Consider the following 15,620-nt stretch of genomic DNA (forward strand, 5'->3'; position numbering starts at 1 on the left):
TTTCTAAATGTATATCTATCTATTTGAAACATAAATTAATTCATCTTATTTTCCTCTTCCCAGCTCTCCCCACCCCACGTCCTGTGACACCCCCTTGTAAGCAGTAGAAGATGAGCACCACGCCCACCCCTAAGGGCACACCTGTGCAGCAGAGCTCCAGCGAGGGGGGCCCTAATGATGGGGTCCTCGAGGCTCTTGTGTCTCCACAGCACTCTACACCTGGCTCCTCCGGGCCCCAACACAAGAAACGTGTCTCCAGCCTCCTGCAGAGCCCGGTGAGTAGAACACTGTGTGTGTGTGTGTGTGTGCGTGCGTGCGTGTGTTCATGTGTGTGCGTCCAGTCTGTTTGGGTCTGTGTGAGCGCACACACGTGTCTGTTTGTGCATATTCACATAACTTTTCAAGGAGCGGTTTTAAAAAGTCCCACTTCAGTTTTGCATTATGGACATCCCTTACTCACTCTACCCTGACCCCCCCCCCCATCCCATCGTTCCACCCTTTCATGTACACCCTGTGTCCAATCTCTCTGCCCTCCACTCTCCCTTCCCCCTTATTAGATCTCCAAAGATATGATTATCTCCACAGCTCAGATTTAATCTGCTCTGAATCACCACTTGACAGCTGCATACGGGAGCCTTTGCCATAGTGTGTGTGTGTGTGTGTGTGTGTGTGTGTGTGTGTGTGTGTGTGTGTGTGTGTGTGTGTGTGTGTGTGTGTGTGTGTGTGTGTGTGTGTGTGTGTGTGTGTGTGTGTGTGTGTGTGTGTGTGTGTGTGTGTGTGTGTGTGTGTGCATGTGCCGTGTGTGTGGGAGGGACACAAAAAGGAGGCCTGGAGTTGTGAAGATAGGCAGTAGCAGCGGACAGTGCTAATGAATGGCAAGAGAGAAATGCATTAGATGATGCGGTTTAAAAGCCTTTTATTGTGAACATTTGATGTGTCTGTCTGCTCTAGGAACTATGCTGCTCTATGCAATATTTGTGAGTGTGTTTGGGTGAGTGTTTTAGCCCTCAGGCTAATTGTGTGTGCATTTTAGCAGCATGCAGACTAATAGAACAGTGTGTGTGTGTGTGGTTGTGTGTGTGTGTGTGTGTGTGTGTGTGTGTGTGTGTGTGTGTGTGTGTGTGTGTGTGTGTGTGTGTGTGTGTGTGTGTGTGTGTGTGTGTGTGTGTGTGCAGTCGTTCCGTGAGGAGCTGGATGTTCTGATCCAGGAACAGATGAAGAAGGGAGGCAGCAGCTCCAACCTCTGGGCTCTGAGGCAGCTAGCTGATTACATGGCCTCTCATGGCTCACCTGCCGCCCTGTCCGCCTCCCCCTCCAGTACAGGTACTGTACAGGTACACGCGCGCATACATGCGCACGCACATACACACATTCACACACAAACATACTCATAGACATACTCCTGTTAAAATAGACGTCACCCAGACATTGAGACAAATAGGGAAATTTTGCAATCGATTTCTAACATCAAGACACAGACAAATAACTCCCTGAATCGCCTCACCAACAGATAAAAAAAACACACACAAGGTAATGTTCGGTGATCTGCTATTGACTTCTCTCTCTGTGTAGGCATGATGATGGTGACGCCCATCAACGACCTGCATGGCTTGGAGCCCAGCGGCATGGTGAAGGGAGAGAGGCTGATGCGTTGTAAACTGGCCAGTGTCCACCGCCTTCTGGACCTTTACGGCTGGGCCCAGCTCAGCCACACCTGCCTCACCGTGAGTAGACTTGCCTAGCTGACACTCTCTTTCTGTGTTTCTTTCTCTCCATCATTCTTTTGCTTCATTCTTTTAGAGCCCTATTTTGACAATGCAAAAAGCACTACTGTTCTAAGAGATGCTTTTAGTACCATCATTACCATTACAATGTCCATGAGTATGGCTGTTGCGGTGACCGTATTACCGCCACACCGGCAGTCACGAGTCATGAAGGCAGTCAAATTCCACATGACCGTTTAGTGCCGGTAATTAGGCTTCTCAAAGCTCTGATGCTGCTGACAGTCATTAGTAGCCTACCAAACTTGCTAACTGCCTGGTACTCAGCACTCTATTGTTCCTCTAATCACTCTGACATCAACGCAAATGTAATCGAAGATCTAATCAAACACTTCATGAGAGCTCATGTTGCGGAACATTTCTATAGCCGGAGAAAACAGAGTGATGGCCGCTAATAAAAATAGGAGGATCCCATCAGCTTTCTATAGGCTAGGCCGACTATATGTATTTCTCAACTTTCCTAATATTAAGCACATTGCTTATCTTTACAACAGGAGTATAGCCTACCTGGCTGGCATGAAAATAAACCACTGGAAAAAGCGTCCTCCATTCGCTATTTAAGTGCATAGATGACATGTATTTTTTCCCGCTGCCTCTGTTTCGATACAGGTGCATAATAATGGTCCATTCTAAATCAAAACAAATTTCACACATATATTATTTAGTATATGTAAAGACAAGATTAACCTCTTGGAACTCCCCATCCCGGATCCGGGATCGTGACTAAAGCCTCAGGCTCATTAGCATAACGCAACGTTAACGATTTCTGAAAATCGCAAATAAAATGAAAATAATGTGTCTGCTCTCAAGCTTAGCCTTTTCTTAACAACACTGTCATCTCAGATTTTCAAAATATGCTTTTGAACCATAGAAATTGACTAATTTGTGTAAGAGTATGCAAAGCTAGCATAGCATTTTGAGTAGCATTTAGCACGCAACATTTTCACAAAAACCAGATAACCAAATAAATAAAATAATTTACCTTTGAAGAGCTTCTGATGTTTTCAATGAGGAGACTCTCAGTTACATACCAAATGCGCAGTTTTTCCTGAAAGCGTCTGTGTGTAGGAGAAATCGTTCCGTTTTCTACATTGCGTCTGGCTACCGAAACGAACCGAAAATTCAGTCACCTACAACGTCAAACTTTTTCCGAATTAACTACATAATATCGACCGAAACATGGCAAACGTTGTTTGGAATCAATCCTCAAGGTGTTTTTTCACATATCTCTTCATTGATATATCGTTCGTGGAAGCTTGCTTTCCTCTCTGAATCCCATGGAAAAATACTGGCAGCTGACTTTTGCGCACCAATTTCGGCGCAGGACACCGGGCGGACACCTGGTAAATGTGGTCTCTTATGGTCAATCTTCCAATGATCTGCCTACAAATACGTCACAATGCTGCAGACACCTTGGGGAAACGACAGAAAGGGTTGACTCACTCCTCTCGCATTCACAGCCATATAAGGAGACAATGGAAAACAGAGCCTCAAAAATCCTGCTCATTTCCTGGATGCCGTCTCATCTTGGTTTTGCCTGAAGCTCACGTTCTAGGGCACGCACAGAAAATATCTTGGTAGTTCTGGACACGTCAGAGTGTTTTCTTTCGAAAGCTATCAATTATATGCATAGTCGAGCATCTTTTTGTGACAAAATATCTTGTTTAAACGGGAATGTTTTTCATCCAAAAATGAAATAGCGCCCCCATAGCATCAAGAGGTTAAATCAAGAATAGTCTGATGGGTGACAATATTAGCCTATCACTTGTAGTATATATTATCAGTGAATGATGCCCAGCATAAGAAACAATGCCCTTTTCTTGCGACTTTTTCTAATCATAGTCACACATGTAGCCTATTCCATAGGCCTATATGTTTTAATAAGTTTTGTATCACAACTAAAGTGGCCAAATAACTTCTTAAAATTAAGGAGATTAATCCACTTTACAAGGTATGTAGAGCCTAACTGGCATACATAAGCAGCGCGTGAGTTTCATGTTTGGGGAAGATCATTTTCACCATAAAAATGCACCTTTTATAATAAAAGCATTACGTGCATAGTTGCATTTGTGGTTACTTTTGATAAAGGTGTTTTCCTGCTAATGGAACATTTGCGCTTATAGCCTACTACCATGAGCTCATTGCTGCCCTTATAATGTGAAGAAATAGCCTAATAGTTTATCAATATTTTAAGATAAATGTTCTGATCTGTTGCGTCAGCCACATTGCATAAAAATCGATCGCGTCCCACAACTGTCCCAGACTATGTTTGGAATATTTATTTCTTGCAAGGAATAGATTAGGTTGACTTTTGTACTATGGGGGATGGTAGATTGACATAGGCTAGTGCTTTTGTGGTTCGTTAGGCCTACTCAATCTTATTGGCTGACAAAAATTAAATGTGGACAGTTCTTCAATAAGCACCTCGGAATTGGATAAGGACGTGTGCAGTTGCATCCCTGATGTGTCTGTCTTCACTTGTAGCCTGTGTGAAAGACCCGATCATGTGATGGAGCATGCAGTACTCAGGGAGAAGGGCACAATAGCCACTAGCCGCAAAAGGCATGGATTTTTTTTAGGGGGCATTACGGCCACACAAAGGGGATGCCACCGTGAAATTCTAGGCATTATCAAGTGCTTGTCAAATTGTGAATGAGAGACTGATGCAGTGTGTACAGACTGCACACAACACAAAGCAGAGCTCATGCCTTTTCAAGCAACTTTTTTCATATCATTAGAGTCGTATCATGCAGCCTTACAATGTATTAAAAATCAAAAACATAGCCCAATGTTTGTAGAACAACTAACATTACATTTATAACTCTAAATTAAGCAGATAGGAGTAAGTATTTCTTTGTTAACCGCTCAACACAGAATGCACACTCCCTCAAATCGTTTGGAGAAAATATCCTTTCTGTTTTATTCAGCTTTGTTCAATTGTATTCTTCATACTATAAAATAATGATATGGAATTCTAAGCAAATCTTGTCTGCTAAATGAACTAGTGTAGCCCACAGCCATATGGTATAGCCAGATCAGGACCTAACATAAGGACAACTCAGACTATGCTATTCTGTTCTTCTCAAATAGACTACATTTTCTTCATATCATGCTTCTTTAGATCTGTCTAAAATAAATAATGGATTTATTGTGAAGGCTGTATGTGGTGTAGGCAATATTACATTGATTTATTAGACTTTCTAAAATGTAGTTGTTTCAAAGCTCTGCATCACCAGACCTATGCGTGGAAGCCAGGAGATGCTAAATGTGTTTATGTTAATGAACTGTCAATTACCGTGAGAGCGGCAGTTATTTGCTTGACAATCACCGGCTGACCGCCACAGCCCTATCAATGAGAGTAAAATTGTATGCAGGTTTTGAAAGTTTGGAGCAGATACTTGATTATGCCGTTGTGTAACTCATTTTAAAAGGACAACATCTCAGTTTTTACCTTTACTTTCTCTCACTCGTATCTTTTTTTTTTTAACCTTTGTCCTTATTCTCGCTCTGTTTGCATTCTATCCATCCCTTCCTTTTCTCTATCCCTGTTCGTAAAGTTTGGTATCTGACAGAGCTGTGTGTGTGTGTGTGTTGTCTCCTGTCAGCTGCGTGTCAGTAAGGAACAGGAGCACTTCCTGGTTCTGCCCAATGGCCTGGCCTATGGTGAGGTCACTGCCTCTAGCTTGGTGAGTTCACTACTAATTCTGCTCCACAGTCATAAAGCGAACCTCTCTACTTGCTGTGGGTTATTATGTAAATAGCCTGATCCACATTTGAGTTTAGCTGCTAACGTAAACGGTACTTTTATATACTGGCCGATACACGTAAGCACTAACTATGCAGTCATCTCACTGATGCTTATTTTAACTTGCCCCTGTTATCACAGAACTCCTTCAACAACAGTTGAACATTGTAATAAACAATACGCATTGCAATAGGCATTACACAAATATAAATGAATGTGACACTGAGCTCTAATGCTTGTGTTGCTCTGCGTTGTTGTCATCCCAGGCGAAGGTGAATATCCTTGGGGAGGTGGTGGAGAGGGGCAGCACCACCCTGGGGGTAGACCTGGATTCCTTCAGCCTCCACTCAGCCATCTATTCTACCCGGCCAGACGTACGCTGTCTGGTGCACCTCCACACCCCCGCCACTGCCGCCGTGAGTCACACATACACACACTGGGGCCCTGCCTAGATGACAGGGCACACTCAGAACTATCATTAACATATATTCACAAAGTCTCAAATGTTATTTCTAAAATAATAGAGTTTTAGGACTAGGTAGAACTAAAGAATATACTTTTTAGTATAAGATATAGACATTATTCACATTTAATGATGACCAGTGTTGAAAAAGCATGTCAAATCCTTCATTCCAGAATGTGACTTATAGTTGTCTGGGTGTGCAGGTGTCCGCCATGAAGTGTGGCCTGCTGCCACTGTCCCATGAGGCTCTGCTGGTGGGTGAGGTGGCGTCCTATGACTACAATGGGCTGATGGAGAACGAGGAGGACCGGGTGGAGCTTCAGAAGAGTCTCGGGCCCACCTGCAAGGTGAAAACATTATGGCAGAGCAAGGGTTAACGGAACAGGCTTGTGATTGTCCTGATACTGCTAATTTGCTGCTTGAGAAAAAAATGGCACCATAAATAGGGAAAACATTAGTTACAACAATATATTAGTTACAACAATATATTTGTTAAACAATAACAATTGCATTGACAGGGCCGAAGAAAGAGGAGGAAATGAGAGATAATGAACAAAAATAATAATACTCTTAGGCAAAAGAGGGTTTTACTACGTTTTTTGTCTTGCTGAAGTCTATCGTTATTCCTAGGTGCTGTTGCTTCGAAACCATGGCATCGTGGCCCTGGGGGAGTCAGTGGAGGAGGCTTTCTACACCATCTACCACATACAGGCTGCCTGTCAGATCCAGGTACAGAGACACATGTACTGACATCGCTTCTGCTGCTCCCTCCTGCCAAAGGCTTGAGGCACAACTCTGACAACCACACTGAGAGAGAGAAGGAGGACTCCCAGACTCATAGCTCAGTGACTGTGTGTGCGTGAGAGCGAAAGACAGAGGGAGAGGGAGAGGGTGAGGGAGAGGGAGAGAACTGCCAGACTCATAGCTCAATGTCTGTGTATGTGTGTGTACGAGAGAGAGTAACAGCACACACATGCACAGCTTTGACAGTTTCACTCCTGAGTGCTTGTCCTTGCCTTAGTACCCTTGTACTGTGACTGTTGTATGTGCAGTACTGTAACTGTATGCTTGTCAAACACAAAGCATAACACACTGCTGCAATCCTGTGTTGTGCTGACAGGTGTCAGCATTGTGCAGTGCTGGAGGAGAGCAGAACCTAATCATGCTGGACCGCTCCACCCACAAACCCAACGCTGCAGGCACCGTGGGCTGGGCCGGATCCACCTTCGGCCCCCTGACCAAGAGTCGACTCGGGGAGCACGAGTTTGAGGCTCTCATGAGGACTCTGGATAACCTGGTGAGATCAAAAGACAGAAGCACATTTACAATGCTAGAAGTATTTTCAATTTAGTGGAATGATTCAATGTAGAGTACTGCTTTACAATGCTACAAGCATGGTCAATTTTGTGGAATGGGGAAAGTCATTAGGGCAGGTAAAATGCTGTTTATGACATGCACTGCACTGGATCTTATCAAACAGGTCACGTGTGTCCCCCTGCACGAATCCATTAACATCCACCACACACAACACTGGATAAACAGTACATAGAATGTGCAGAGACTAAAAGGGCTCCAGACAGGTCTTACCTACTTTAACCCTCCAGGATGTGGATCACATGGATCACTTTTACCCCTGGACATTGGACATTTACAATACATCAATCAGACAAAAACCTTCCTATAAACCTCCCTCTCCCCACCCTCCAGGGTTACCGTACCGGCTACGCCTACCGCTTCCCCGTGCTGCTGGAGCGCTCTCGGACACGGAGGGAGGTGGAGGTCCCTGCCACAGTCCACTCCTTCCAGTTTGAGGAGGAGGGAGTGCACCCGTTACCCCGCCAGCACCCCTACGCCCAGCGGCAGCAACTGGAGAAGACCCGCTGGCTCAACACCCCCAACTCCTACCTGAGGGTGAACCAAGACCAAGCCAGCCCCGGACACCAGCGCACCACAGTAAGTATCTGAGGGCAAGCCCCGGACACCAGCGCACCACAGTAAGTATCTGAGGGCCAGCCCCAGACAACAGCGCACCACAGTAAGTATCTGAGGGCCAGCCCCGGACACCAGCGCACCACAGTAAGTATCTGAGGGCCAGCCCCGGACACCAGCGCACCACAGTAAGTATCTGAGGGCCAGCCTCGGACACCAGCACACCACAGTAAGTATCTGAGGGCCAGCCCCGGACACCAGCGCACCACAGTAAGTATCTGAGGGCCAGCCCCGGACAACAGCGCACCACAGTAAGTATCTGAGGGCCAGCCCCGGACACCAGCGCACCACAGTAAGTATCTGAGGGCCAGCCTCGGACACCAGCACACCACAGTAAGTATCTGAGGGCCAGCCTCGGACACCAGCGCACCCCAGTAAGTATCTGAGGGCAAGCCTTGGACACCAGCACACCACAATATATATCTGAGGGCCAGCCTCGGACACCAGCACACCACAGTAAGTATCTGAGGGCAAGCCTCGGACACCAGCACACCCCAGTAAGTATCTGAGGGCCAGCCTCGGACACCAGCACACCACAGTAAGTATCTGAGGGCCAGCCTCGGACACCAGCACACCACAGTAAGTATCTGAGGGCAATGTTCCCTCTACATTGTTGCTTTTATTTTAAATATCTATTATATTAGAATTTCCACTAATGCAATTGAATTGAACAGCCATTAAAGGCTATGTGTGTGTGGCTAATTAATGGATGCAGATGCAACCTTTATTTGTGTGCGTGAAAAGGTGTTTAAAACAGGGTGTTTGCTATCGTACCTCAGGGGGAGAGATTGTTATAGAGTACTCCAGCAATGGAGTCCTTTCAGACAGAACAATACCATCCAGGCAGAGACCTTCTTACATCAGGCAGGGGGAGGAGACTAGCTCCCACTCTCCCTGTCTCTCTCTCTCCTGTACCTCCCAACCTCTCTTTCCTCTGTCCTCTGCATTGCAGGGGAAAGCCCAGTACTGGTGTTGATTACTGCAGTGCCATCTGCCCTCTGGTGGAGGAAAAGAAAGTCACTGCAGGGGTGTTTCTCTGTCTGAGAACACGTGATAATAATAACACTGCACTCAAAATGACAACAACACTGTATAACACCCTGGTTTAAAATAATGGTTATTGTTGCGTCTTGATTTCAGTGAAACATGCATTCAGAGAGAAATGACCATGGTGGAAATATTCTTTACTGGATTCCATAGAATATTAGGAGGATGTCATTCGAGAAAGGCACATTGCCCAGCCCAATGCCTTTCTCTCTCTCTCACTCACACACTGTCATATATAAGATCAACTTTGTCCCCAGAAAATGTCATTGAAAGCACAAACGTGTTGATGGGGCAAAAGCATTTGAAGCAATGTTTATGGGATGGGTCATGCAGCCGAACTCCTGACCCTCAACACTCATCTCTCTTTCTTCAGTGGCTGAAGACAGAAGAGATGCAACAAGGAGCCATCAAGATTGAGAACTCAAATCAGTTTGTTCCTCTTTTTACCAACCCTCAAGAGGTGCTGGAAACACGAAATAAGGTACGTCTGCCTTAACTGCTCCCAATGAGTGATGATGTCACAGTATGGATGTATTACAGGGATCACATGGTTGGGTGTTGGGTTTTCAGCCTTTCGGGTTCTTGTTGTGTATCTCCAGATCCGGCAGCAGAACCGTCAGGACATGAAGACAGCAGGACCCCAGTCCCAAGTACTAGCCGGTGTCATAACGGACGGTAGTCCACTGGTAAGGCTCGAGTACTAGGTCTACAGTGATGTGCTTACTAGTGCTGGAGTATGTATGAATTCTTGCTTTTTACATTTTCATTTGATGTATGGTATTTCTGTCTTAGGTGTTAAACTGAGGCCCTATGGTCTTGTCGCATGAGATGGGTTGTTTACCCTGTTGTCTTGGTTAAATACGATTCCTAACCCAGCTGCAGAAGCTACTTTGGCCACCTAACCATCCCCACTAATCATCCTTTCTCCCCTGTTTCTCATTGTAAAGTCCATTCATTCATTCATTCATTCATTTAACCCCTCATCCTCCACCCTGCTAATCTTCCCCAGGTCCAGAAAAAACTGCATGTTGCTGTAAATAAGAGTGTGCTCTCAGTCAACAAAAGCATCAAAGTAAAGGTAAACAAATAAATAAGATAGTCTGAGAGAGAGGGGGAATCATGAACCATGAAGACGATTAAACCAAGGAGCTCTTCTTAGAGCAAACGCAAAGAAGACTTGGAAGATATTGCAATGTTCAACTTTCCTGGGAACGAATCGTTTGAGTGTGAAATTGAAATGAGATGGGAAGCCTCTTGGGTCGACAGTGATTATCAAAAGCAAAACAATTGTAATATCCTTTCCTTCTCCTTTTCATCCTAGTCTCCAGACCCGGCAGAACTTGCGACACTTGAGGCGGAGACCCCCAACCCGTTTAACCAGCTGACAGACAAGGAGCTGGAGGAGTACCGCAAGGAGGTGCAGAGGAAAGCAGGAGGTCAAACAGATGGTAAGTGCACTGCTCCCAAAAACTATCCCTCACACTAAATCCAGAGCTTGGACTATTAGTTTCTATCTGCATTTTTGTCAAATTGTTGTTACTGACGTAGCTTTGTTCTGTTCAATGTCCGCTACCTACAGTGTGTATAGTTCTCTAAATATCCCAATTCATGTTGTGAAGTTCAAAAGAATAAAAGATTTTAAAACATTGCTGACACCATTCAAACCAATGAGGGTTCGGGAACTTTAAAGCCAATTATCTCAGAATAATATTTTTGCAGATAGAACCTTAGAGTCCCAAGCTCTCGAAATGTTGCCTGACACTATCCCTCACTCTAAATGTGTCTTACTACTGGCTCGCTATTGCCTTATGACTCAAACTTATTATTCCGCTATGTTCGCTACATACTTCAGTCTGAGACTGCCGTCGTTAAAGTCGTTTGTGGTGACGTCCAAATGAGGGGTGTTGTACAAAATCATCAGCGATTGGTTCATCTCTAACCAATCAGAGTATTTACCCATGTGTGTTATGGCTCTGGCTCTGGCCCAACCCATCGTTTTCTGGCAAGAATCAGAACGGTTAGAATGTGTTTGCCTTCTATAAATCCTTGGGGAGGTACTCAGATCCAGGCTCATTGCGGAGAAGAGACTAATGTCCGTGGGCGTGGTGTAGAATTGGACCAGGAGCAAGGAGTTTGGGTAGCCAGGCAAGGCTCGCTATACTCACAGCAATGAAACCTCACACTGTACAGTTAATGTGCCTTTCTTTCACCAATTCCTAATTCACTTCTCACTCTGCCTCACAACTCTTGCACGCGGCTTACTAGAATTAGCTCTATGCGCTGTTCTCCTGTGTCTGTCTGTCGTTCTGTGCGTCAGTAGGGGAGGAGGTGGAGAACGAGAAGGAGTCTCTCCCAGCTACCCCCCCCACCAACAACCCTACCCCCTGCAATGCCCCACCCTCAGGTGAGACTCGGCCTGCAGTGCTGAACACACACAGCTGTCTCTGCTTGCCTTGCATACAGGGGAGAAGGACCGCTCAAATTCCTACATGACAATATGTGGGACCCTGTACTGTTGTCTCCACAACCCTTGTTGCGCTCACCATCATTGAATATTTCCCTAAATATTTCAATCCTAACTTGAGATATGTAACATGGACGTTCGCATTAAACATGCATTGATATCAATGTATGGAGTTACGTGCATGGATCTCAATTAGGAGAATATTGTACAATAAGCTCAGTGGCTGAGTGATGTGTGTGTGTGTGTGTGTGTGTGGTGGTGTTTGTTGTTGTTGTAAATGTGTCACATTTCAGCGCCGTCTAGTGACGCCCATCTGTCTTCACAACTACTGTATGTACCTCTCTCCTTCTGTCTCTGTGTTCGTCTTTGTCTATGCTCCTCTATACTGACTCATAGGGCACCCCTCTGGTACTGAGATCTTGTCTCAATAGTAAGTAAGTACTGAGAAACAAACTGTAAGACATGGTTGCACTCTCATTAACCAAGCATGTTTTGTTGGGCACAACTGCAATGACATGACATGTCTGCAGTGAAGGGTAGAGTGGGGTAAGTTGAGCCAAAAGGGTAAGTTGTGCCACCCTTTTTTCTCGGAAACCATACCCCAAAAATAATTTGACCAAATATTTAGAAAGAGGTCATCATTTCATGGAGTCTGTGAAGGAAGAAACCACATGGAAAAAGTGGTAAGCAAGTCTAATTCATTTATTGTGTCAGAAGTTCCATGACGCTTGCATCTAAGCCAAAGTAGATCCTTTTAAGATTGTTATACATCAGTTGGGGTCTCTATAAGCTTCAATATGAGGTCTTAAACATGTCTGAGCAAAGTGCATCCTTGTAGATGTGTGGGCTAATATATTCAAAATGTTTCCCTTGGGTTTAGTTGAGCCAGTGGGCATGGGGTAAGTTAATAGCAAGTTGAGCAAATGTAAGTGTTTTCTTCCCAGGCGTAATGCAAGACATTATCGCTGGGATATGAGGTAACAACAGGGCCTGGCCTATTTAAACGTGTTTTTAAACAGCACAAAGTGTTTATTAGGTGTTAAGCCTGTGTTAAAATATGCTTAAAATGATTTAAAGACAAAAAGGGATTGTGTTGAATTGAGGGAAATAAAGACAGAGTTTTAAAAAGGTAGCGGTAATATTTAAATCAGGGCAGAAGGTGGCTTAACGTACCCTGTCCTGCGGCTCAACTTACCCCATACCCGTATCACTTTTTTGGGGGACAAGCTGTGTTTTTACATGAATTCTGCTTATTTCCAGGGATACACAACATCCTGAAATATATGTAGGAAGGATGTTTTTTTTGCATGCTCTACAGACGGCTATATCGATGGTGGGGGTTTTCTGTGTACTTCCCGCATACTATGGACTTACTCCACTCTCCCCTACTGTTCCATGCAGCTAACACAAAAACAATCTATTTACTCTGATAGTTTTTTCCTTTGCTTTGTTTTACTCCAATAATAAATGAGCAAGATGAGACAAAGAAAGACTCCACAGCAGTTCAGAACGGGAAAGGAGAGGAGGAGAAGCAGACCACGGAGGAGCTGGAGAAAGGGATGAAGGCTTTGTCTACCAATGACACTTCTACACCCCCCTCCACCAACCCTGCTGCACCACCCGCTAAACCGCCCAGCAACACCCCTGAGGGATCCCCTTCCAAGTCCCCCTCTAAGAAGAAAAAGAAGTTCAAGGCCCCCTCATTCCTAAAGAAGAGCAAGAAGAAAGAGCAGAAAGAGAAAGCTGAAACTTGAGGGGACATGTAAAATGATTCTGACACGCACCCTCCACTTCTAGCCATATACAACGGAGGCAAACACACTAACACGCACTCAAGTCTCCTGTATGTATAGCTCAGTCACTCATCACGTCTAGAAGTAATTCTAATTCAGTTTTTTTTTTTGGGGGGGCGATATTGTTTCTGTATGATCTTGAAACAATCCACCATCATTCTAAATGAAATGGAATCAACAACACCACCTGGATTATGCACTCCCTATTTATTATAAGAAGTAACACACTTGATACGTGTGTATATAAACCAATGTTGCATTGAAGTATCCTCATAGGCACCCCCTGGCCTAGTCATGTTTATTCGTTTTTAATAGTCAGACGAAGGTGACAGGTATGTACATACGAGCACAGGTGCAGTACATGTAGAATTATGCAGGTATAATAACGTGCTCTTTTTTTTAGCAGAAGTCTTGTTCCAATTAAACTAACTATTCAAGTCATAGACAGCAGTGACAAATAAGAAAATAAATGCACAAAAGAAAAAGTCCCCAACATTAAGCTGACAGCTATAAATGCCACTAATACCAAGCAAGGATATGATCTAAGCATTGTGGAAGAAACGTGTTGCTTGATGTTGCAAACTGAAGCCGAACTAAAAGGTACTAAACATTCCACTCTTCCCCAAATTTTTCTTTGAAATATGTGTACAAAATACCTCTACAGCTGTAATTATTTTTATGATCAGTAGCTGTTATCAAAATGCTGATGTGTGATATTTGTTGTTTTTTAATGTATTATTTCGTATTAGAATGTAAAGTGAAAAGTTGCAAGGTTAAAATGTACCAGTCATTAAAGATCAAAGTTGATTTCAATCCAGTTTGGTTTGATCTGTTGTTCGTTACACTAGCAACTGCACTTAATCATGTGAGATTCAGGTACTGTAAAGTTGCCATTCCGATATACCTTGCCTACCTTTTTTATAATTCATCTTGGTTAGATATGCCTTATCAAGTCATGATCTCACGTGTGATAGGAATAACGTGCTTCAATACGTTTGTTTCTTCTTTTTTTGCCTCCATGGCCATGGTTGTCAAATGTACCATATGAATAGAATGTAATTCACGGATGATAGATATTACGGTGGCAGCGACAGAGAAGTACTTGGGTGTACGGTATTTTAATGCAGAAGAGTTACAAGGTGTTTTAAATGAGACTGTCCCGTCCTCCCAGGCTGCTGGCCTGGTGCAGGATCCGATAGGGCCAAAGTAGTGGAAAAGTGATGACGTTTTAATGGGTGTAGGGTTAGTTGGTAGGGCAATTGTTTTCCACAGTGTAATGAATTCATACTACAGAATAGTAGGCTGATATGCAGCCAATACAGTAGGCGGCGGCATGCAACTAAAACATTTGTTTGCGGACCACCATAATACCAAAGAAGAAAAAGAAGAATACATTGGAATGTTAAAGATGTTACGCAGCAAATATACGGCCAGGATATAGGTAGGATGTCTAAGTTGAACTATTTAGGTATGGGGTTTGATGAGAGGCTTACGTGGAAGAGACATGTTGAGTATATTTAAATAAAGTGTAGGGGAGGCGCTGAACCTCATGAGGGCAGTGGCAGGATATGATTGGAGGTCGAATAGACAAACACTGTTGTATACTGTGTGTACCAGGCATTGATCAGGTCATCTTTGGATTATGGGTGCTTTGTATATGGATTGGCAGCTAAAACGGTACTACAGCGCCTGGATAGGATACAGTCAAGGGCCCTGAGATTGTGTGTGGGTGCCTTCAGGACGACACCTGTTGAGGCATTGCAGGTGGATAGTGGGGAACTCCCACTGAGGATAAGGCGGGACAAACTGATATTAGCATACTGGGGAGGTTGAAAGGGAGTTCAGAAGGACATCCTGCGGTCACGGCAACTGGGGGATGCTGGGAGGGAGGAGTGGGTAAGCAGAGGACGTATGGGTGGACAATCAGGCAGAAGGTGGTAGAATATGGACAGGGTGAGAGAGAGATATAGGGCCCGCAATTGCATTGGGGACCATTCCTCTGCGGGTGTTTCCGAAACCAAGTGTAGATGTGGACATGATTGACGGCAGGAGAGAATGGGCTGAGGACGTCAGACTGTGTGTGGAGAGCTATAGATAGTTGTTTTTATTCGTTTTTAAGGATATAGATGGTTCAAAGAATCCAGTCAGTGGTAGGGTGGGTGTACATCCCAGATAGGTTTGAGATGGGTGGAGGAGGTGAAACCACTCAGAGTGGTGATCTGCTCTGATTCGGCTGCAATGTTGAGCAGTGAAGACGAGCAGGTCGGATTGGGGAGACTTGTTTGTGTAGATGATGGTGAGGTTAGTGGGATTGGAGAGGATGGGAGTGATGGTAAGC

The 15,620-nt window shown here is 44.5% G+C and overlaps 1 protein-coding gene across 9 annotated transcripts in view; it reads left to right on the forward strand.

The window, feature by feature from the left end:
* The window catches only part of LOC135543535 (beta-adducin-like), a 31,574-nt gene that overhangs the window by 12,013 nt on the left and 3,941 nt on the right, over window positions 1-15,620 (forward strand). Inside the window, exons 2-17 of one of the 9 annotated variants that reach the window (XM_064970946.1) lie at window positions 64-275; window positions 1,176-1,323; window positions 1,573-1,724; window positions 5,387-5,467; window positions 5,793-5,942; window positions 6,193-6,336; window positions 6,620-6,718; window positions 7,110-7,286; window positions 7,697-7,942; window positions 9,399-9,506; window positions 9,625-9,711; window positions 10,035-10,103; window positions 10,347-10,473; window positions 11,343-11,429; window positions 11,886-11,919; window positions 12,966-13,013. In XM_064970946.1, coding sequence (XP_064827018.1) covers window positions 111-275; window positions 1,176-1,323; window positions 1,573-1,724; window positions 5,387-5,467; window positions 5,793-5,942; window positions 6,193-6,336; window positions 6,620-6,718; window positions 7,110-7,286; window positions 7,697-7,942; window positions 9,399-9,506; window positions 9,625-9,711; window positions 10,035-10,103; window positions 10,347-10,473; window positions 11,343-11,429; window positions 11,886-11,919; window position 12,966 — 1,875 coding nt within the window. In that variant the 5' untranslated portion in view covers window positions 64-110 and the 3' untranslated portion in view covers window positions 12,967-13,013. Of the gene's footprint in view, window positions 1-63; window positions 276-1,175; window positions 1,324-1,572; window positions 1,725-5,386; window positions 5,468-5,792; window positions 5,943-6,192; window positions 6,337-6,619; window positions 6,719-7,109; window positions 7,287-7,696; window positions 7,943-9,398; window positions 9,507-9,624; window positions 9,712-10,034; window positions 10,104-10,346; window positions 10,474-11,342; window positions 11,430-11,885; window positions 11,924-12,965; window positions 14,096-15,620 lie in introns of those variants that run through there. The other 8 variants (XM_064970938.1, XM_064970882.1, XM_064970891.1 and 5 more) reach the window with 8 other exon arrangements.

The sequence above is a fragment of the Oncorhynchus masou genome, chromosome 1 (genome assembly GCF_036934945.1).
Source record: "Oncorhynchus masou masou isolate Uvic2021 chromosome 1, UVic_Omas_1.1, whole genome shotgun sequence".
Taxonomy (NCBI): Eukaryota; Metazoa; Chordata; class Actinopteri; order Salmoniformes; family Salmonidae; genus Oncorhynchus; species Oncorhynchus masou.